Source organism: Xyrauchen texanus, chromosome 6 (genome assembly GCF_025860055.1).
Source record: "Xyrauchen texanus isolate HMW12.3.18 chromosome 6, RBS_HiC_50CHRs, whole genome shotgun sequence".
NCBI classification, from domain to species: domain Eukaryota; kingdom Metazoa; phylum Chordata; class Actinopteri; order Cypriniformes; family Catostomidae; genus Xyrauchen; species Xyrauchen texanus.
In genome coordinates this window covers 39011285-39033206 of record NC_068281.1, presented here as the reverse complement: position 1 = coordinate 39033206, position 21922 = coordinate 39011285, and the positions used below count along the sequence as shown (strand labels likewise).

At 38.3% G+C, this 21922-nt stretch overlaps 2 protein-coding genes across 6 annotated transcripts in view; one reads left to right on the top strand and one right to left on the bottom strand.

The window, feature by feature from the left end:
- The window catches only part of LOC127644871 (rho GTPase-activating protein 21-A-like), an 81363-nt gene extending 69940 nt beyond the window's left edge, over positions 1 to 11423 (top strand). For 3 of the 4 annotated variants that reach the window (XM_052128276.1, XM_052128274.1, XM_052128277.1), the window contains 11 exons: positions 2123 to 2256; positions 2347 to 2477; positions 2615 to 2773; positions 4214 to 4292; positions 4497 to 4570; positions 4693 to 4782; positions 4877 to 5002; positions 5083 to 5124; positions 5593 to 5698; positions 8016 to 8047; positions 8295 to 11423. In XM_052128276.1, coding sequence (XP_051984236.1) covers positions 2123 to 2256; positions 2347 to 2477; positions 2615 to 2773; positions 4214 to 4292; positions 4497 to 4570; positions 4693 to 4782; positions 4877 to 5002; positions 5083 to 5124; positions 5593 to 5698; positions 8016 to 8047; positions 8295 to 9830 — 2509 coding nt within the window. In that variant the 3' untranslated portion in view covers positions 9831 to 11423. The remainder of the gene's footprint in view (positions 1 to 2122; positions 2257 to 2346; positions 2478 to 2614; positions 2774 to 4213; positions 4293 to 4496; positions 4571 to 4692; positions 4783 to 4876; positions 5003 to 5082; positions 5125 to 5592; positions 5699 to 8015; positions 8048 to 8294) is intronic. The other variant, XM_052128275.1, reaches the window with a different exon arrangement.
- Positions 11424 to 12030: 607 nt separating this feature from the next.
- Positions 12031 to 21922, bottom strand: part of LOC127644874 (dipeptidyl aminopeptidase-like protein 6) — a 144872-nt gene continuing 134980 nt past the window's right edge. For both annotated transcript variants that reach the window (XM_052128279.1, XM_052128280.1), the window contains exons 17-26: positions 21491 to 21544; positions 19404 to 19502; positions 19238 to 19307; positions 18358 to 18552; positions 17251 to 17305; positions 15806 to 15923; positions 15635 to 15693; positions 15080 to 15152; positions 14868 to 14941; positions 12031 to 13498 (exon numbers count right to left, since the gene is read on the bottom strand). In XM_052128279.1, the coding sequence (XP_051984239.1) occupies positions 13349 to 13498; positions 14868 to 14941; positions 15080 to 15152; positions 15635 to 15693; positions 15806 to 15923; positions 17251 to 17305; positions 18358 to 18552; positions 19238 to 19307; positions 19404 to 19502; positions 21491 to 21544 (947 nt within the window). In that variant the 3' untranslated portion in view covers positions 12031 to 13348. The remainder of the gene's footprint in view (positions 13499 to 14867; positions 14942 to 15079; positions 15153 to 15634; positions 15694 to 15805; positions 15924 to 17250; positions 17306 to 18357; positions 18553 to 19237; positions 19308 to 19403; positions 19503 to 21490; positions 21545 to 21922) is intronic.

Here is a 21922-nt window from a genome sequence, read left to right as displayed (position 1 = left end):
TCAACTGTCCAATTTTGGTGAGCTCTTGCAAATTGTAGCCTCTTTTTCCTATTTGTAGTGGAGATGAGTGGTACCCGGTGGGGTCTTCTGCTGTTGTAGCCCATCCGCCTCAAGGTTGTGCGTGTTGTGGCTTCACAAATGCTTTGCTGCATACCTCGGTTGTAACGAGTGGTTATTTCAGTCAAAGTTGCTCTTCTATCAGCTTGAATCAGTCGGCCCATTCTCCTCTGACCTCTAGCATCAACAAGGCATTTTCAGCCCACAGGACTGCCGCATACTGGATGTTTTTCCCTTTTCACACCATTCTTTGTAAACCCTAGAAATGGTTGTGCGTGAAAATCCCAGTAACTGAGCAGATTGTGAAATACTCAGACCGGCCCGTCTGGCACCAACAACCATGCCACGTTCAAAATTGCTTAAATCACCTTTCTTTCCCATTCTGACATTCAGTTTGGAGTTCAGGAGATTGTCTTGACCAGGACCACACCCCTAAATGCATTGAAGCAACTGTCATGTGATTGGTTGATTAGATAATTGCATTAATGAGAAATTGAACAGGTGTTCCTAATAATCCTTTAGGTGAGTGTGTGTATATATATATACTGTATATGGCTCAATGATTTGATGTCTATGGTGTCTAATAAATTATTAAAAAACTTTTATAAATGCAATTCATACAAAACAATTACATAAATACACCTATACAGTAATGAACATGTTTTTCATGAGTTCAAAGTCATTTTGATGTTTATTAGGCTTAAAAATGTCATGTGCTGCAAAATAAATTCAGTCACATTAAAAGCTGAAATTCTTAGAAAAAAAAGTTATCATAAGTTGTGCTAAATAATGTTTTATTTCTTATAAAAAAAATCTGTGAAACTATTTTAAAATACGATTAATATTTGGAAATGTTTATTCACAAAATCAAAGTCAGGTGGTGCAACCAACATGTAGGTAGAATTGTTTTTGTGACAAAATCATTTTGAAACAGCCTATGTTTGAAAACTTTTTTTAAATGAATGATGAAATTGTGTAAAGCATGTGAGCTTCCCGCCCCTCTCTGAACTCTGGCGCCCCTTAAGGGGACCCCAGGTGAGGAACCACAGTTCTAGAGATCCTTTATGACAGCAATGGCTCAATTGTGAGTGGTGCCACCTTGTGGATACACTAATTAGTGCAAATTATTCCAGGTGCATCTGAATGACAGAAAATTCAGCCGCATGCGTTCTGTGCTCGAGCACTTTGCTGATGCCGAAATTTGCATCAATAGTCCAATAGACGACAAGTGTTCACACCTGACCGAAGTATGCTTTGGGATTAATTCATTTTTGTTTGAAAATGCATTGATTTCTATACATTTACACCTCTCATACATACTATAACATAATTTCTCTTCACCAAAAATGTAACATTTAAAAAATGCCCTCTAAAATCGCATACTTTGGAAAATATGACATTTGAAAACTGAAACCGAGCTTTCAATTGAAAACGAATTAGTGGGGCGTTGCCTAATGTTCATAGTTGATTCCCTATAGTCAGGCATTAGCATATTGTTTGGCTAATAACATGATACTCTTAAGCAAAACAAAAAACTATACAGGTACTGGTTGAAATAGTCCTTTATAAATAATAAAATGTACTTAATTTGTTTGTCGATGTGGGGAAAATGTCTGCTTGATGACTAAATGTTAATGCACATTGACACAACGTTTCCCTCAACTCTGTCTGATATCTTGAATAAACATTTTCTGAGTTTGTCGCAGTGCATTCTGGAAATATGCTGGGTTTCTCACAATGCATCCATGATTAAAATTGTGAGTGTCGCAATGCATTCTGAGAATATTTTGGGTTTGTCACAGTGCATTCTGGGATTGCTTTATCCGTAAATGATAATTGCAATACTGCTCTAAAACAACAAGGGCACACAAGGCACCATAGAGTCCAAGATAATATCTATTGTGAGAGCAACTATGATGCTTTAAAGTGTTGTCCAGGTAGGCAGCTCACTACATTTTGGAACGGAGCCTGTCTCTCTTTAACCGTTCCATTTTTTAAATTCCTCATTGCCTGTATGCTGATCTATGAAAGCTTGCCTTGTGTTCAGTAATGTGTGTTATCACAGTGCTCCCAGCAGTAAGACAGAGCCATCACCCAAAACCTCCCGGCAGTCTCTCAGCATTAGACATACTTTGCTGGGCAGCAGCAGTAAGAGTCAGAGCCCACACTCGCCCAGAAATGAGCAGGAGAGAAGTAAAGGTAACACAATGCACTCTGAAGTGACACTGAAACCCATTATGTGTGCATTATCTCAGTGAAATGTGTTAATGTAAGAGATGTGTGGCTCAGATGACTCCAGTGGAGCTGCATGGAGGAGAGGAATTCCAGGCCTGAAGAAAAAGCCCCAGGATAAGAGGCCCACTGCTGGAGTCACGTTTGGATTGCGTCTGGATAATTGCCCTCCTGCACAAAACAACAGAGTAAGACATACCGAAACTTACTAAATCATAGTACTAAACCATAAAAAGTTAAACATTTGGAAAAACATCACGCTTTTGACAGATTTTGTGAGATTCATTCTTCTTTTAGTCTTAAAAATAAACTGCGTATGTTTTAGTTTGTGCCCTTGATCGTGGAGGTTTGTTGTAAGCTGGTGGAGGAGAAAGGGTTGGAGTACACAGGGATTTATAGAGTCCCTGGAAACAATTCTGCCATCTCTAGCATGCAGGAGGAACTAGACACTAAAGGCATGACGGATATTGATATCCAAGATGATGTGAGTAAACACTTTGCCTTGTCAATGTCATATTGTTTAGTCTTGCAAGGGCACATTATAAAGATTAGCTGATGGCCCCCTGGGCCAGTATGAGAAAGTTTTGGCTATCTTACATTCGTTGATCATTTACATGTGTTTCTATGCCTTGTAAACATTTGGTTTTCTGTGATGTATTGAACATTATTATTGCAAATTCTGCTAATCTGACAAATCATATGTCATTGATTTCCAGCAAGACTTTGCATGAATTAATAGCTGTCATGAAGTTAACACCTGTTTAATTTTTAGCTATTACAAATGAAAAACCTGGGATATGTATTATTTGTCTTTTTTTTTTATTTTTTTTAAGTAAACTTAAAAATTATTTAAGAAAACATATACATTTCTGCCTGACACATTAATATACCAGGGTCCCGTCGATCCTTAAAAAGTCTTAAATTCCTTTTCCAAAATTTAAGGTCATAAAAAGTCTTAATTATCATTTAAAGATGTCTTAAATTTTGGGCGGAAAGGCAGGAATTGTGATCTGACCAAATGTTATAGTCAAACTTCTAAAGAATACGATACAATTAAATAAATGCACACGCTGCGTCCTTCAGAGTGAAAAGTTATTCTGTTATATTTTCTCCAAAAATGATGAAATATGACAGTTTACTTGTAATTGTTTACATTGTAATACGTTACAGATTATTGTAGGAGTGCACATTTTATTTCTCTTATCTATTTGAATAAGCAGCTGGAAGCAGTGAACACAAACATTTCAAAATAAGAGTCCCCCGGTGTATTTCAGCCTTTAAAGATTAAAAGTTCCGCAATACGAATCCATTATTTATTTTTACCTAGATATTGGTATTTTGGTTGCACCATAATCTGCATCTGGGATTGAATTAAATTTGGACTCTCTTAGCCTGTGCCTGGCCCTCCCCATCACAGGAAAGAAAGACTAAGAACATTTAATGTAGGCTTCCAATTTTAAAAACTATTTTCAGGTTAATTGCCTCTCAACACATTATAATATCAGCGAAGTCCAATATCTGTTGACTTATAATTTTTGTCTATTTATGTAATGGTACATAAACCAATTTGAATGTGATATACTGTAAATGTGGAAAACATGTATTTAGTATTTTAAACCTACATATAGCCTACCCTGTTTTTACTGATAAGCATTGTTAAGACCATGTTAAATGTGTGCCCCTGTCTAAGAGTCTGTTATACATGATTTATTTTGTGATTGTGTGGATTGTTTTGGTATGGGGACACAGTATTTTTATTTCTTTTTTCAAGGTTTGAAAAAGGTCTTAATAGTCTTTTATTCTTGTATCTTGTCTGTGGTGCGACCAGTTAAAATACTGAAAAAAGCACACATTCCTTATTGTTTACTCCTGCCTTGTATGACGTAGACAGTCCTTATCCTCTTTTTTTCATATCTTTCAGCAGAAGTGGCGAGATCTCAACGTGATCAGCAGTTTGCTAAAGTCCTTTTTCAGGAAACTTCCAGAGCCTCTGTTTACCAATGGTGAGACACATGGTCACAGTTTTCAATAATCGATTATTCAGTTGGCTTTATCTTATAAAGAACATCCAAATCCTGTTTTCCACACATCTGGTTGGCATACTCCACCCAGAGGACAAAATTAGTTGATACCCGGAAAAAGTTGATTTACATTTTATGTAGAACATGTAAATTATGTTCTAATGATTATTTTTTGCTTTGTTATAGAAAAATATTCCAACTTTATTGATGCTAATCGAACGGAGGACCCCGTTGAACGGTTAAAAGCACTGAAGAGACTGGTACGGCTTATCAGAAGAAATCCTTTAATTTAGAAAATAATAGCATTTACAAGACAGAAAAATCCACTAATAAAAGTGGTAGCAGATTGGTATAAATCATATTACTGTGTTTACTTTGCCAGATTCATGAGCTGCCAGATCATCATTACGAAACGCTGAAGTACCTTTCTGGTCACCTCAAAACTGTTTCTGAAAACTGTGAGAAAAACAAGGTAGCATATTTAAGTGCAAAACTTATACAGGGCAAAAGTACTTGTCATTTATTCATAAGAGAGATATGGACAAAATCTGTTTTTATTTTATTAGATGGAGCCACGTAACTTGGCCATTGTTTTTGGGCCAACCCTCGTCAGAACCTCTGAAGACAACATGACCCACATGGTCACGCACATGCCCGACCAATACAAGATTGTGGAGACTCTCATTCAGCAAGTAAGTTTGTTTCCATTCATCTCATTTGTAAATTATGGTTAAATGCTGCTAAATTGACCATCTGCTTTGCTGTTCTACAGTATGATTGGTTCTTCACTGACGATGGAGATGAAGAGCCAACGGTGAGTTTAAATATTAGATGGTAGCTGCTGTACTCGTCTGAGATTACCTCAAAGTGAATTTCTCCCCTCTAAACAAGTAACACTATTCTATCACTCCAATATCTAATAGACAGTCATTGGCTCAGTGTAACTGCAGAGTCTCCAGGGTAACACTGGTTTCCTCAGGCCAACAAATGGACTGGAGAAAACTGTCATCTTTCTTATCCTCACTGTTTCCTCAGTTTCTCTCTTTCCCATTTTACTCCTGGTATTAACATTCATCTCGGTTAAGTCCATTGAATCAAGTGGTAAGCGCTAAATACAGGCGGAAACCCTCCGCTCTACATAATCCGATCACAATGTGACAGATTTGAGGTGCATGTTTATACAAGGTTAAGGGTCAATCTGTCTCAGCTGAAAAAGTGGATGTTAAACCCAAGTGTGATCCCATTACTTCTCTTACTTCTCTCATTTGCTTGTGTATATCAGACCACCGTGGAGCAGGAGAGCACAGTTCAGTCTCAGCCTGTGCCCAACATTGACCATCTGCTCACAAACATTGGCCGTACGGCAACGTTGCCGGGAGACGTCTCAGGTAATCCTGCCAGCCCTGTACAACATTATATTTTACATCAAAACTGCTGTCCAGGGCTAGACAGTAGTGGAATGGAATTTATTCAGAAAGGGAAAAGTGTTCTGATTGTTTGGATAAGTTGTGTGTATGTTCAGACTGTCTTAATACCATAAAGAAGATTAGCAGATACACATGCTTTCCATTTAGATATCTAAATGCTTGCAAGAAATGTCTGTTCATATGTAGAGGTGAACTATTTTAGCAATTTTGCATTGGTCAAAATTGATAAACTACCTGAACATTTTTATAAAATGGTTCATATGTATATGAAGCTTATGAATCAACCATATTTTATTTTTATTTTTATTTAAGTCATTGATTTTACAAGTTGCCTTTATTTGGATTACATGTTTTCTTCAGAATTCTCCTTTTCCTATGGTTTGTATTAGTTTCAACCTCATTCATTATCATCCCTCCTTAATGCTTTAGTCTCCGTTATGACTCCACTCCTCCTTTTCTTTCAGTTCTTTTCCCTCCTTCCCCTTTTCTTGTGCTAACCCGGCATGTTCTTTCCCAAAAGAAAAGGAAAAATCAATGCAAAACCAGCAACGATTTACCCGTCTGACCCATCTTGTCTCTAGTGTTTTTCTTCTCCCTTGTCCCTGTCCAGCACTGATCACACATTACCCAATCTTGACACAGGCCAAGTGAGCGGCGTCTATCACTCGGTGATGTCACTGATGGACTCTGTAATGTCTGTGATGGACAGCTGGGACTGTAGGAAGAAGGAGGAGTGTTGTCCCCAGTGTAGCTGCCTAGTCTGCAGTAATCCCAGATTCTTATAAACTGAAAATGAATCCGGGACAAACCCACCAGAAAAGAAAAGAAACAAAAAAAAAAAGAAAAAGAAATGTCAGAGAAGTCAATATTTGTCATCGTTGTGTTGCACGTTTCATATCTTATAAGACTATTGTTAACAGAGAGGATACAGAGCTGTGATGGTGTGTTGTGTCTGAAAAGCCTCTTTGCTGTCTCTCGTTGTCTCTGAAGCTGACCGCAAGGATTTCTAGCATGGTATGGTTGCCAGGATGTTCTCCAGTCATGTGGTCTAAAGGGGTGTGGTGAGGGGCTGAGCTGGCTTAAATCATAAAACATAAGACATGTTCAGTGCAAGATGAATCTCATTCCATTCAAAAGCATTATGAAAGTCTGGATGGAGAGTGAGCAAAGGGGCTTTTGAGTGGTCTAGTAACCCATCTGAAGGACTCCGCTGATGCTCTACAAACTTAAAGCTTTTGCCCCTTTAGCCCCTTTCTACCCTCCTGTCATATCTGACCCTTGTCCAGTGACATAGTCTCTCAGTGCTTTGATTCATTCTGCATCTCCATATTCTACTCTGACAAATTGATACTGCTCAACACAAATTTGATTTCCCAAGTTAGTGAATTATTTAGTGGCTGTCTGCAGCATCAAAGGGACTGTAAGTCTCATCCATTACACGAATAACAGCAACTGTTGACAGTGAAGCTCATCCTGATACAGTTGAAGTCAGAAGTTTACATGAACCTTAGTCAAATACATTTAAGCTCATTCCCTGTCTTAGGTCAGTTAGGATCACTATTTTTTATAAATGTTAAATGTCAGAATAGTAGAGAATTATTTATTTCAGCTTTCATTTCTTTCATCACATTTACAGTGGGTCAGAAGTTTACATACACTTATTATTTGGTAAAATTTCCTTTAAGTTGTATAACTTGGGTTAAACGTTTTAGCCTTCCACAAGCATATTCCATTAAAATGATTCCAATGAATGCAGGTTGATATATAAATATATATATTCTCTAGCTCTACGTATTAAGTATACTTTGGCCTTTTGGCAATAGCAGAGCATCCTGTTTCAGACAACATTCGCAGCAGCTCTCACCGCAATTCATATGTAGCTGTAAAGATGTCCATCCCTGCTTTGATGTCCCTGAGTTGGGAAAGAATGCCTGTTGATGTATTCTGCTGGCTCTTGGTATGTGTGTCCGTGATTTGCGTTCTCACTGTGGACAGCCTCTCTGTCTATATGAATGTGTGCATGAGCTGCCTCCTGTCTTACTACACACTGTTGGATTCTTGTGATCATTCATTACTCTTTCCTCCATGTCTCTCTCTGTGATGGCTTAACTGTGTCGCCTTCATCTCTCAGATCTCCACATGACTCCACTGTTTGTGCTGTTTGTGCTGTTGTGGTGAAGGATATTTATATTTAAGTCTCCTCTTGTCTCTGCACTTTGCCTCTGTTGAATTCCACTTGAAATGGCCTATTAATATTTTTCTCATCTTGTTCCATTAGATTCAACCACCAGTGACTCTGCAAAATCAAAGGTAAGTACTTAATTCAAGAGCTCCTCTTGAGATCATTATAAAATCAATTTGAGATGAGATGACCCCTGCTTAACAGCGGATTCCCTGAGTTAAAACTTTGCTGCCATATGTTGTCTTTTCTTAAGGAATTGAAAAGTGGTACAATTTCAAATATGATAAAACGGACACTCCCCCCCCCCCAATTTACTCTTTGAAACGGTACCCTCTTTGCTCTGTTTTAAGTAGTTGTATGTGCTTGGTTCTTCAGCAGGGTTCTTGGGGGTCTGGTAAGGATCAATATAGCAGAGAGCTGCTGCGTTCTTCCATCTTTGCTAGCCGCAAACGCAAAAAGCCCAAGGACAAGCCTCAGCCTAGCAGCTCTGATGATGATCTGGATGCCAGTTTCTCCAAGAAGGACCTTCCAGTACAAAATGATCCAAATTGGCCAGCTGATGACCAAACTGAAGAGGCTGAGAACAAAGTTAAACTCAGTGACCAAATAGAAAGGACTGAGGATGGTGACCAGAGCCTAGGAGAGAGCCTTGACCTCGCCTCTAACAGCAAACAGCTCTACTCTGAACATTTGCCCCTGCAAACCTCCCCCTCACCAAAGATCATTACACCACCCAGAACTATTTATCACATGCAGATGACTCACCAAAGTTCCCTGTCAGACCCTCTCTCTAACTACGACGATGGATGTGTCTCTGATTTGGGCACACTCAACAGCACCAGCTCTCAGGCCTCAGTACCCAGGATGAGGCATCGCGGGATACCAGGCCACTGGATTGAGAATACAGGAACAGGCCCAGGAGCAGAAGTCTGCTCCATCACTTCAGACTACTCCACCACCTCCTCAATGACCTTCCACACAGGGTTGGAGTCTGTTACCTTTAGTCCAGAGGTGCAATCTGTCACTGAAAGCCGTGGAGATGATGCTGATGATGAAAGAAGTGAACTCATCAGTGAAGGGCGACCAATGGAAACTGACAGTGAGAGTGACCTGTCAGTGTTTGCTGGTGGCCAAGAAGGAGGGCTGACTGAACCAGAAGGCAATGTTATACCTTTGCAAGATGTGCCCAATCTAATCTCCTCCCATCGAATCATTGCATGTGATACCTTGGCACGCAAGAGAGGAAGTCGGCAGAAGACAGACAGTGAGTCTTCAGCAGATGGAAGCCGCAACAAAGAGTCTAGTCAACTTTCACGAGTACTGGAGGCAGTCAAAGAACGATCCACTGGCAGCCTGAGCTCTTCCTCTCGCAGTGAATCGGAACGAGCCACTGAAACCATGTGGCGAATTAAAATCACAGACAGGTTAAAATGTCGACTGCGGACATCAGCTGATGACATGTTTGGGGTGGGTTCTCAGCGTACTAGGTCCCCTGAGACTCGAAGTAAACGGAAAAGCAATATCCGCCGCAGGCACACTATGGGTGGGCAGCGTGACTTTGCTGAGTTGTCGGTGATTGGAGACTGGCAAAGGGTAGAGGGCACTGAGCTCTCTGCAGTGGATCGCTTAAAGCCTAAGTGCAGTTCACAGGACTTTTCCATCAGAGACTGGATAGCTCGAGAGCGACACCGTGCAAGTAACCCTGAAGTTAGCCTGGACATGCTGGACCTGCACCCTTCTCGATCACAGGACCTATTATCTGCTGGGCCCTCGCAATCCCATTCGGGTCAGCTGCTCAATGGAGATGTAGCAGCTGCTCAAAGCAAGAGCCTAAACCTAGCTTCTCATGCGCATCCTCACAAACTCTCAGGAGCTCAAGTGGTCCGGTCCCGTTTTTATCAATACCTATGAAAGTGCGTGAGAGAGTGTGTGTGTGTATATATAAGTACACACACCAATATATACGAGTACACTGTTTCTAAATGTCAGAGTTTTGACATGTTTTTAAGGTACTTGAGTGATGCTTGTAAGCCATGTTGGCGTCAACGATGGGATGAGCACTAAATACAATGAGCGATAGTGTGTTTTATGCGAGATGAGGAAAATGTGTTTAAAATTGCTGTTGCTCTGTTTTTTAAAACATCTTGTGATATTTCCTTCTATGAATGAATTGATGTACTGACCCAAAGTTGTACAATGAAGATAGAGGCCCTCTCACTGTAGGGCAATTGAAGTGTGGTATTGTTGGAAAAATGTGGATGTGCTCTAGTCCCAATGAATATAGATCTTAGATTTGAGTATAGAGTCAAAATGGCTAAAAAAAATTCATAATGGAGCAGTTTTAGTCCTAATGGCCTTTAAGATAATTGCAAGAAACCAAGAAATAGAGTAAGCTGGTAGGTCATAGTCTGGAATAGTTGGATGTTGAAAAGACTTAAATTTCTTGAGCCTTGATAAAAGATTTTATTGGAAGTGTAAAGAGGTCCCAGCATTGTGGTAGATCCTTCAGTATCCAATACAAGAATGTATCTGCTTATTGTGATACTAAACAAACTCCTATTTTCATTTACGAGGTGTACATAGCTCTTCTACTCTGTGCTTTTTTTGTTTTGTTTTGTTTGTTAATTCTGCCTGTGTTTGGACTGCTTTGCGTAACGTGCTATGGGACAGTGTTGGTTTAATTTCCCTTTTTCAATGCTGTGCATGGCAGAAACTTGGCACAGTGAAAGTTCTAAAAGGAAAAAAAAAGACAAAAAGGAATTCAAACTTCCCTCTAATGCATTTTGCAAAAATAGCACAGTGAAAGTTTTAAAAGGAAAAAAATAGGCAAAAAGGAATTCAAACTATCCTCTAATGCAATTAAAAAAAAAGTGGTTATACTATGAAAACTGAGACATGAAGATCATCTCTGGCATAAAGCTGATATAAAATGATAGGAAAATAATGAATTGATAACAAATCAGGTGTCTTTGGAATATGAAAGTGCCTCATTGAATATTGGTCTTGTTTTATTGAAGGTGCCACATCAAATCTCTTATGATACATTAAGGTGTACAAAAATGTTTGAAAGATTATTTTTATTAACTCACCTCAGCTCAGACTTCATGGAAACACAAGAAGCTTCCATTTCTACTGCATTCCTCTTGGGTCTTAACACTATTTTAATGCATTGTTTAAAATTGTTCATTTGGTATTTTAACAAGACTTGAATTTTAAATATTCCTGTAAAGTAACTAACTTAAATGTACATATCTATGACATGTTTTAGCTGCTCCTCTTCCTCCGGTGATCTTCATCGCATCAGTTCCTTTTTTGTAAGTATTGTATGATACAAAGGCAAGGTTATGGGACCTTGGAGAGTGAATGCGGCCATTCTAATCATCTTTGGGGGTTCTTCAGTCTCCCCTTTTGTGAACAATGCTTCCCTTACTGTTTGTATCATGCTGGGTCCGCTCCTGTGGTGGACGCACATTGTAAAACACTGGAAAATAAAACCCTTCTTGTCTGATAAATATCTGCAGGTGGTTGTGTAAAATTATTGTCATAATTGTGGTTCCTTAACAGAAATCATCCATCACCGCTGGATACCACTAGAGGGTGGACTGCCATCACAAGAAATTTGAATGCAATTAATAATGCCTGAGAAATCAATCTTTGGCTACGTTCGGAAAGGAATACTAGCCTACTAACTGAAGACTGCAGTTTATACTGATAAAATAAAAATGTGTCTGAAGCAGTTGGCATTATTCCAGTATAAACAATTAAAATAGTATGCTTCATTGCCACAAAATTGTTATTTACCATTTTTAGTCCAATTGGGAGTAAAAAAAGAATAATTTTTTGATGAGAAATAGATGTTACATGTACAGTAAGAGATGCTTATACCACTTCTGTTTTAAACATTACACTGGTATTGGAAGGTCATGTCGAACGCATTACATATAGGACACAGTTTTACATGTGGTAAGCTCTGTTGTATCCTGCTGTTTCAAGGTTATCTGGGCAGTCTATGCATACGCATATAGTATGCTATTCCAAACAGCCTTTGGCTTGTAAACCACACTAACGCAGGCAGCTGTACAAAAACGTGGATAAACGTAGATAGCTTTCAAAATGCTTTATGTACAAGGTACACACAAGTAGAGACCAAAACAGTTGTAATTTACACATCAGTGCATCTGTTTACAAGACAGGATTTCACAACAATAAATTCAGTGGAACAACATGGGTACATTCAAGTTGTCAAAAGTAACAACACGTAGATACTTTTAAACTAAGTGAAAATGAGACCATCTTACCACCATGTCAAATTATAATGCAAAAAATATATATTCTATGCAATATGTTTAAACATCAGCCATTTTGACCGAAAAACAACATACGCCTGACCAAAGAAGCTATAGTAGTCCTAAACTTAGTACAGAACTATTACTTCACAACTTAATCACAGGTCTGTAAAGGAAATGTTCTTGGCAGGATAGTGACATGGTTGGTCTATTTGCTGATAACTTTTCTGCTTTAATATGATTTTATTTTTAAACATATTTTCTTACATGGCCATAAAATATTCGTCCTACCTCATGGACTGCCTGGCTTAAGCAGGTTTACTCCAATAAGGCACAGTGACTAAAAAACCATTTCCAGTTACACTCAAGTCAAAAAGAAAAGATAAATCAAGACGATCCACTTCAGATTGGGCCTATCCAAAAATGAAGAACACACAACGTTAACCCCACCACCAATGATATCTGTTCTTGCATAAAACGGGTTTTATAAACAATATGCAAAATTGCGCTCCAATGATTTTCACTTCAAGTGCGAGAATTTACGTAAGAATGCCTTTAAGAAAAATTGCATTAAAATTAGTTCTTCACCTGTTTAATGAATGAGGCCCAATAGTTATATAATTTACACCTACATTTGTTTAATTAATGAGGCCCAATAAGTTTGATACTAAAGACAAAACAAATGGATTTACAAATACATTTACACACAAATAAAGGCCCTAAACTGAGTAGTAAAGTGATTAAACTCAACAGAAGGATACAACAGGGTGTTTTGCAGCTTTTCCTGCCAATACTTATTCTTGATCGTGTATTGTGCTGTCATCCTCTCTTAAAGCTTTCCATCAGCTGTGCATGACTTACAAAGAACAAGCCAAAGAGCTCAATAGGGTGACCAAACCACACCAGTCGTTTTCTCACACTGCTTGAGTGTTTGTTGAATATAAGATGGTTTAACATCCACATTTTACCACCAAGTCATTCAGACTCTTATCTGGAGCCAATCACAGTTGAGGGGCGTGGTCCATGCAGAGGCTCAGCAGAACCCTTCAAAACTAACAGCGGAATGGAGGAGGGTATAATGGAGGGGAGGAGTTTGCATATTGGGCTGTAAGCTGGCTTGTGCCGGAATATAAGCATATGAATTTAACCGTCATCCTCGTTGTCCTGCTCCACTTTCTCTTCAATCAGTATCTCCGGTGGTCTGAAACACTCTACGAAGAAGTTGACCAGCGACTGACTCAGATGCTGCTTTGAGTCTTTGGAGTGAAGGATGTGACCTTCATCTGGGTAGATCTAAAAACAAGGAAAATATTCAGTCGACCAAAAAGCGTAATAAAAAAAAAAGACTGCTCATTAGTTATGGTATTGAAAAAAGTAAGTCAATGACCATGTTTGCATGCACTTAAAAAAATGGTTTATTCCAAGGTTTTTGCAGAAAGTGGCATTCTGAAACGTCACGTAAATGACAACGCAGTTTTCCTTGCGCCATTTAAGGGATTAAGAAAAGTACTTTAACACACTGAGGTTTCTTCCAGAGAACGTGGCATATGTGGCCATGTAAACCAGTTATTGGCGTTCTTACAGGTTTTTGAAAAGTGCACATGTGCTTGGAAAAGTCTGTATATCTAATGTCATGGAATGGAGCCATACATAATATGAAGAAGTCAAAACAGCGGAAAGAGTTCAACATTTCTGGGATTACAGTAGGAAAAGGAAAAAGCACATAGGCCTACACTATCAAATCTACCACCAATGCAAAATATCGACTACTGTCGATACGTCCCTCAGGTTTGCAAATATGCACTAAAGTACACAGGGGGAGTAATGGGAGTTTGACGTTAGCATGTTGCTAAGCTAATGACGTAGTAGTATATTTAAAAAGCATAAAAATACATATCAAACACAAATATTGGGTAAAAGGTCCATTTTAAATTAGATACAAAGATTTTTTTTACACTTCACTATTATATTAAATTGTCTTTCTTTGTTCACCATCTTGGAAGGATTTTCCAAGCTTGAGAAAATCTGGTCACAATGCATTCTGGCATTCTCTGTGAAGGACACCAGCAATGCTGCCTTAGACTTTGGCCAAAAGATGATATCATACCATAATCATCAGAAAAATATCAGTTTTGGCATTTTTGATGCCCATAATGCCTTTATGCCTAATGCTGCATACATAGGCAGCTGACTAAGTTTTGGAACAGAGTCATTGGCTGAGTGTTTATGGGGTCTTTCACACTGGAAGTTTAGTCTGAAACGGAGCACCGCTCTCATGAAAAATTGGTAATATGAAAGCTGTTATGTTGACTGTGGTACTGAACCCGGGAATACAGACCAGTGCTGCAGGGGCGTTGGGAACAATTGCACTCGGATTCAGACCATAGGCGGAAATGGACCCCCCCCCCCCAAATATCATTAAAATATGTGTATTGTACATAATATAATGATATATTCTTAAAATAATTCTTTAAGAAATAAAATAATACAAATGCAAACGGGGCAACAACAAAAAAAAAAAAAACCTTGGTGTCCCCTTCAAAAATTGCTCTTGAGAATTGTTATGTTTATTGTCCCTCCCAACATTTTGATGAAATTTTCGCCCCTGATTCAGACTAATAAAAAACACCAATGTTAATAACAGCAGGTGAACAGATCTTACCTGTAATGTATAATTAGCCTTTTCATTTATCAAGTGGTTGATAAATTTGGCCGTGTGCTGAAAATGGACTTTCTCTGTGTGAAGAAGAAATGTTTAACATAGTCCAGGCTTGTTGAAACAGGTCCGTTTATTAACAAAAATACATTTTCTAAAAGCTTGTTAAAGAAATAAACACATCAACTTAAATAATCTTTGTCTAACTCAAGGGTTACCATCGGCCGTTGGATGAATTATCAGAAGTTTCTTGTCCCTCAGTTGCTCTATGTGGTCTGATAAACGTGCCATCTGAAAACAAGCAATCAACCATCATATATCTATATGACCCGACATAGGATAGTTCCTCTAAAGCCCAAAGTATACTTCGATTTTGACGCAAATGCTCAGCGTCTGCGTACAGTCGAACGCAAACCTCTCAAAGTATACTCCATATGACTGTGCGCGCGTTCACAGATGTTTGGCGCATGCGCGCTATGACTGCTTTGAGACTGGACTATTTCTCTTCAGGAGTTTAGACTCATAAAGATGATTTATAGTCCTTCAGACTCGAGTTATACAATTGCGTGCAACTTCTGACCTCACACATGTGTTCTTGACGTGCACATCAACTGTTGTTGTTTTTTCCTTTGTCTCCTGTTGTTTAGCAGCTCAAATGTGAGTGTTGCTACCTTGTGGACACACTAATAAGTGCAAATAATTCCAGGTGAATGCATGCATCCCATTCACATCTGACCGAAGTATACTTTGGGCTTAAAATTGGTGGGTATTACCTCGTATTCTCTCTTATTGGACTGCAGTGGTCCTAAATATCGTTCAGAAAATGCAGAAGCTATCGAACAGATATTCATGAAATAAGTCAATCAATTTTATTTTCACAAATTGAACTTAAAATCAAGATAGATGAAAGTATGTATGATAAAACGTTGGCTATGTGATCATACCATATAAGGTGAAATCGGTAATAGGGGAGACGGCTGCACCACACTTGATTTTGAATTTAAACATGTTTGGAGGTTCATCAGAGCGTAACAGTCGGGTGGCCAAATATCCTCCATATGCCTGCAATAGATAAAACACAGGTTATTGGTGATTCATTACCACAAATTACATTGAATTATCGTGAGCAAGACACAGAACCTTGATATCAATGCAGCCCACCATAAAAACAATACAACAGTTTTACGACTGAAAATCAACAGAAGAATAGTGACGCTACCACCCTGCTCCTACCTAAAAAAAAGGGTAGTTAAACGAACAGCTTAGCGATTTTAAGCAAAGTTACACAGCTGATAAAAGCCACAGCAGATGCAGGTAATCACTCACGCCTAGTTGCTCCCTCCCACCCCCCTCTCGCTCTCTCACACACACACACACACACACACACACACACACACACACACACACACACACACACTACCTTGTTGCTCCAATAAGTGCTTAAAATCAGTGCAAGCCTCCGTTACTAGTTCTAAAGTGCAGCTTTCAAACTAGCAATGTGATAACCGTATCAGTCGAATAATTGACTATTGAATAATTCATTAATTGAATAATTAATTATTGGCCCACTGAATAATTGAAAAACAATGCACACCCGAAGCTTACCATGTAGTCTAGCTTTTGTGTTGTGGCCGCATTCCCACCTACGGGTGTGCATTATTTTCAGTAATTCAACGGGCCTTCGTCAATTATTCCGGTCCTAAACTGAGAGTGACCCATGATTGCCACAGTGACAAAGGTCCAGTCCTAAAACTTCCTTATTTTTGCCATAAAAGCATGAATTCATTGTGTACTCTAAAACATGAGTGGCCTCCACACTTTACTGAATATTTTTTCAGCCTCTGTCTTTTTTATTGGCTCTCGTTTTTATTTATTTTATTCCCTGACAACCCCTTTGAGGAATGGAACTCAAAGGACCTTTGTCTTTTTCTGGACATGAAATGGATCACAGTTATTCCTATTTTCAAACACTACTTTATTTCCTGTTCAAAAATAGGCCTGTTTTCAAAGGTTCTATAATTCAGCTATTTGTAATGGTGCTATTGGCTCTATTTTTTACTGGATATGAGTATAATACCCATATCTCTGTTTCCCTCTGTAAAATGTAGGTATTGAAATGTATGGAGTACTCTTGTTGGAACAATAGTGTGCTGCAATATTGTGCACACATTTAAACTGAATCAAGGAGCATGCACAACATTTTCCTAAAGCATATGTTTTCCATCAGCTGGACCATACTTTGCAGACTAAGAAAAGTTTCTACTGGCTAATGTGCAACTCAGTGCTGAACAAATTGTGTGACATTAAAAGTCAAGTTCACTTACGGTAAAAGAAAAAAAAAAACCCAGTTGATTAGAAGACATAAATGTCAATCAACAAGCAAACGCACCTTTCCATAAACTCCAATTCTTGAGACATCAATGTAAGGCAGCTGTGATATAATTCTGCAGAGAATCAGAAAGAGGATGTAAATATGATGTAAACCACTTGTTATCAAATTCTAGGTACAATTTTCGTGCCAGCGCAAGTGGGTGTGGGTGGGAGTATTTGCGCTATCTGTGGGTGTACGTGCACAAACTGTGGCTGTATTGTATATTGATGAAGTGGCGCAAAGCGCAATTTGCTATTTTCCTGAAAAATAGGCCATTGCGCTAGGATGTTTTAGAAGCACGCCAGTCAAAAGTCAGTTCCAGTGTTCAACTGTGTCCCTTTATTCACAGTTGTAATCATTTTAGATATTTACATATACTGTATATATATATGTATATATATATATATATATATATATATATATATATATATATATATATATATATATATATATATATATATATATATATATATATATATATATATATGAGATTTGTATTAAACTTCTAGACGTCATGGTTTATTTTTTCAGTTATTATTAAGTTTAGGCTTTATTTACAATTGTACAATTATCTACAGTCACTGCAAAAGGGGCCGGTGGAAGAAGCCGGAGAGGGTAACATGTTTGGATTTTTTTGACCACTTTGTTATTTTGATTATACTTTTTTTGTTTTGTTTGAAGTGTAATTTGAATTTAGAAATATATATATATTGTGTGTGTGTGTTTCAATTAATTAATTAAATTTTTAAAAATCAACTGGTAGAAGACTACCTTTCTCTCTAAAACCCTCCTCCTCCCCAGCATCACCTGTCTAGATCTGCTTGTGATTGAATGTATGTCTAATTGAGCAGTAGCATGTCCTACATATTTGATACAGCATGACTTATTTGTTGGAGAGCATGAAAATATAAAACTCTACAAAAGTTTGTACAACTTTGGTACTGTGTTGGGCTGCCACTTGTTGTAAAATGTAGGTCCTGAAGTTAAAATATTTGAGGAACCTCAAATAACAACCATGATGAATTATGCTCTTCCTCCATTGGTTCTTTGTTTGGCCTTTACTCTTTTTTTAATTACATCCTTGACAAATATTAAATAGCCTGTTGTTCATATAGATAATCTGACCTTAGCGCTTCCAGCTGGTCTCTCTCCTCAAACTCTCCCAGTTTCTTCTTTACTCGTTGGAGGAGGTTTATGCCCTGAAAGCCACTGCCACGGCCATCCAAACGCATGACGATAGTGTTAAAGGAGCTGACCAGCACTGTGGTCCAGTCCATGTGAAACTGCTCAGTCACCACCTGTCCACCAGGGGTACCATCCCTACAATAATGAGATGTAAACTGAAGGGATTGTTCACCCAAACAATGAAAATTATGACATTATTTACTCATCCACAGTAACTAATAATTACATTAAATTAGCATCAGTAGCACTGATGAAGTATTTTATACTTTAGATCAGGTGTCGGCAACCCATGGCACGTGTCACTGGCATGCCAGCAACGGTGAGAGATGGGTAGACTATTTTATTCATATGAAATTCCGCACCTGCATTCCAATCTACATCTTGACGTAATCCTTCCTCATGATCATGCAGCACGAGCCGGCAGCACTTCACTTTTGGTGTAGTAAACGTGCCCGCTTTGCTTCGGTCAGACTGCGCTGATGAAAGCCTACATTTTGTGTTTCATTTGTATCCTTTTGCTTTGAGAACAAGATGTGATGTAAAAAGGAAAACACCACTATTGACCAGGAAAATAAAAAATGGCACTCCATGTCAAAAAGGTTGCCGACCCCTGCTTTTGAATATACTTTACTTTGTTAATCACTGTTAGCGAAAAGTGCCAGTACAGCTTATGTCATGCTATTCTTACACGCCAGTCTTTAAGTTTCATATGTGAATTTAAGAGACTTATATTGAGTGTGTGTGTGTGTGTGTGTGTGTGTGTGTGTGTGTGTGTGTGTGTGTGTGTGTGTGTGTGTGTGTGTGTGTGTGAAAAACTTACACCAGCAGCAGTAATGGGTACTGAGCTGTCTCTAAAAATCCTGCTGGCCGTAGAATCTGTATGTTCAGACCTGTGCAAATAATGAAAAAGTTATTATGCGTTGACAATCTTCACTTACTGCAGGAGTAATGATGAGTGGATTTATTCTTGTATTTACATTACTCACTGTAATCATCTATGCTGATCTTCTTGTACTCTACTTTGGGCATCAATGTGTTGTTCACTGTGATGTTCAACTCTTCATTAGTCTCCACATCCAGCAGCTCTGAAGGAAATTGAATATACCAGAGAGTAGATGATCAGAGAGATACTCTGTTCTCTCATATTACATATACGTGTATGGTTACCCTTAATTATTAGTCAGATCCAGTGCCATAACTGCAATATACATTGCAGGGGACAAGTCCCCTCCAATAATCAGATATAGCCAGATTGTCTCCTGCAGTTCATTATGCGCTGCTGTGTAATTGTCTTTAAGTTGTTGCAGGAATTACACAATGGTTTAAAAAAAGTGACATTTTTAGCATGCACTGTAGTTAAACACCACTCGTCAGTGTCATTTGAGATAGCCAATCAAATCGAAGAATGCGGGACTCAAATTTAAGAAGCTACGTGGGAACCTCGTGGATTATTTCAGCGCCGCGCATCAGCAAGCAGTTCAGGTTAAGAGCGTCAAGTGAGATGTCAGTATCAAATTAAACATGCAATATTTGACCACTCTTTTACGATTATAATGTTGTACCAACCGCAAGTAATTTCCAAGGTGCAAACTACTCTCCATTTTGAATTGAAAATATGTGACCTATAGTGTGTGATTTACATGTCATTCATAATTATGAATGTGAAAACATTAACGGAGCAGTTTTCAGCATATCAGGCTTAAGATAAAGAGTGAATGTGTGTATTTATAAAGGAATTGAATGAATGTGGTTATCTGGAATTTTACAAAATTCACTTGATATTGTCAAAGAAAATGATCTATAACACATATTAGAGCATTTTCACCCTCAGATTAAATCTAGAACATGGTAAGATCTGTGACTTGTGGCTTCAATTGAGTTTTTAGGTTGTGACAAGGGTGGTGGCGTAGTGGGCTAAAGCACTGAACTAGTAAACAGAAGCTTGCTGGTTTGATCCCTACAGTCACCACCATTGTGTCCTTGAGCAAGGCACTTAACTCCAGGTTGCTCCGGGGGGATTGTCCCTGTAATAAGGGCTCTGTAAGTCGCTGTGGATAAAAGCATCTGCCAAATGCATAAATGTAAATGTGATGTTAATGACAGTGTCAAATATTTTTTGTGCAAATAGTATTAGGTAATAATTAACAATAATCTTAACAATTAACAAAGATTTTCAAAATATTTTTTTATGTCTTAAAATATTTCTGAATGTTGTACAGAATTTCCAAAGAGTCTTCTTTTAAAAGAGACCATTTTATTTTGAGTATGTCTTGTCAGGTTTGTGCTCAAAAAATGAGCCAACAGTTAATGGCATAGTTCATCTAAAAATGGAAAATGTACTTTTATACTCACTCATTTACTCACCTTATGTTGTATAAAACCCATATGCTGTTACTTTTTCTTGGAACATAAAAATAGATATTTTAAGCATCTCTATTCCACAGAATAACAGTTTGTAGTGAGCAGGAGCGATCACGCTTCATAAAGGAGAAATACTATAAAGCGCTATTAAAGGTTCACTATAAAGACATAATAACAGTAATCCATTTGACAAGTGCACTATATTCCAAGCTTCCTGGGGCCAAAGAAAAGCTTAGTGTTGTATGGACTACTTTTATATTTTAATGATGACCATCTTCCAAAGAAAGAAAAGCTTGTCTTTGTAATCTTTCACAAAAAATGTAGGTCTCTGAAACAACTTTCCTTTTTGGCTACTTTCCAATCACAAAGCAACTACAAAGGGATGAAAGTGCAATCAGCCTTTTGTGTCCTTTTTAGTCTTTCCCCGAAGGAAAATGATAATTTGTGCAGAACAGAATCTGAGGACACTGTGTTAAAGTGATTCATCTAAATGTTTATCTCCAATCTTGTAGCGTATTGTTATCTCCGAGCACTCTTGTGCCTTTCAACACTCTTGATAAACCGCATATCTCAATTTCTATCATGTCCTTTGGGTGGTAAAACAAGCTCTTTGTTCTCACAGGGAAGCATCTTCAGTTCAGGGTTGATAAGGTGAATCTGATCAAGTCTTTATTTGCTGATAGTGTTATAAATGTTTGAACCGAGTACTCACTGTGATACTGCCCGTCTGTTATGCTGTACACTGCTGAGTACGGTACACTGGGGCCTGCAGAGACAAAACACAAGAAACAGAGGTGAGGATTAGTTTCTGACATTTTCATGTCACAATTGTGAAACCTTATAGAAGGTGCCAGACATATGGGCCATCTAATCTCAAAAGTGTTGAACGTGTTAGGGCGTTTACTACACTAGAACATAGGTTCTCAAACAAGTGCTCAGACAGGTTGTGAGTGGTGTGAGCATATAAGTTGATATTTGTATGGCCCTGAAATTTTTGTCATCTCTAAAAACCCTACATCATCTCAGCAAATGTGTTAGAAAAAGAATAATACTTATTTCCAAAATAATCCCAAGGCTCGTTTGATTGGTTGCCATGGATTTATTTTTCAGTTTCAATTTTAACCGTACATTTTTGCAAAAGGTG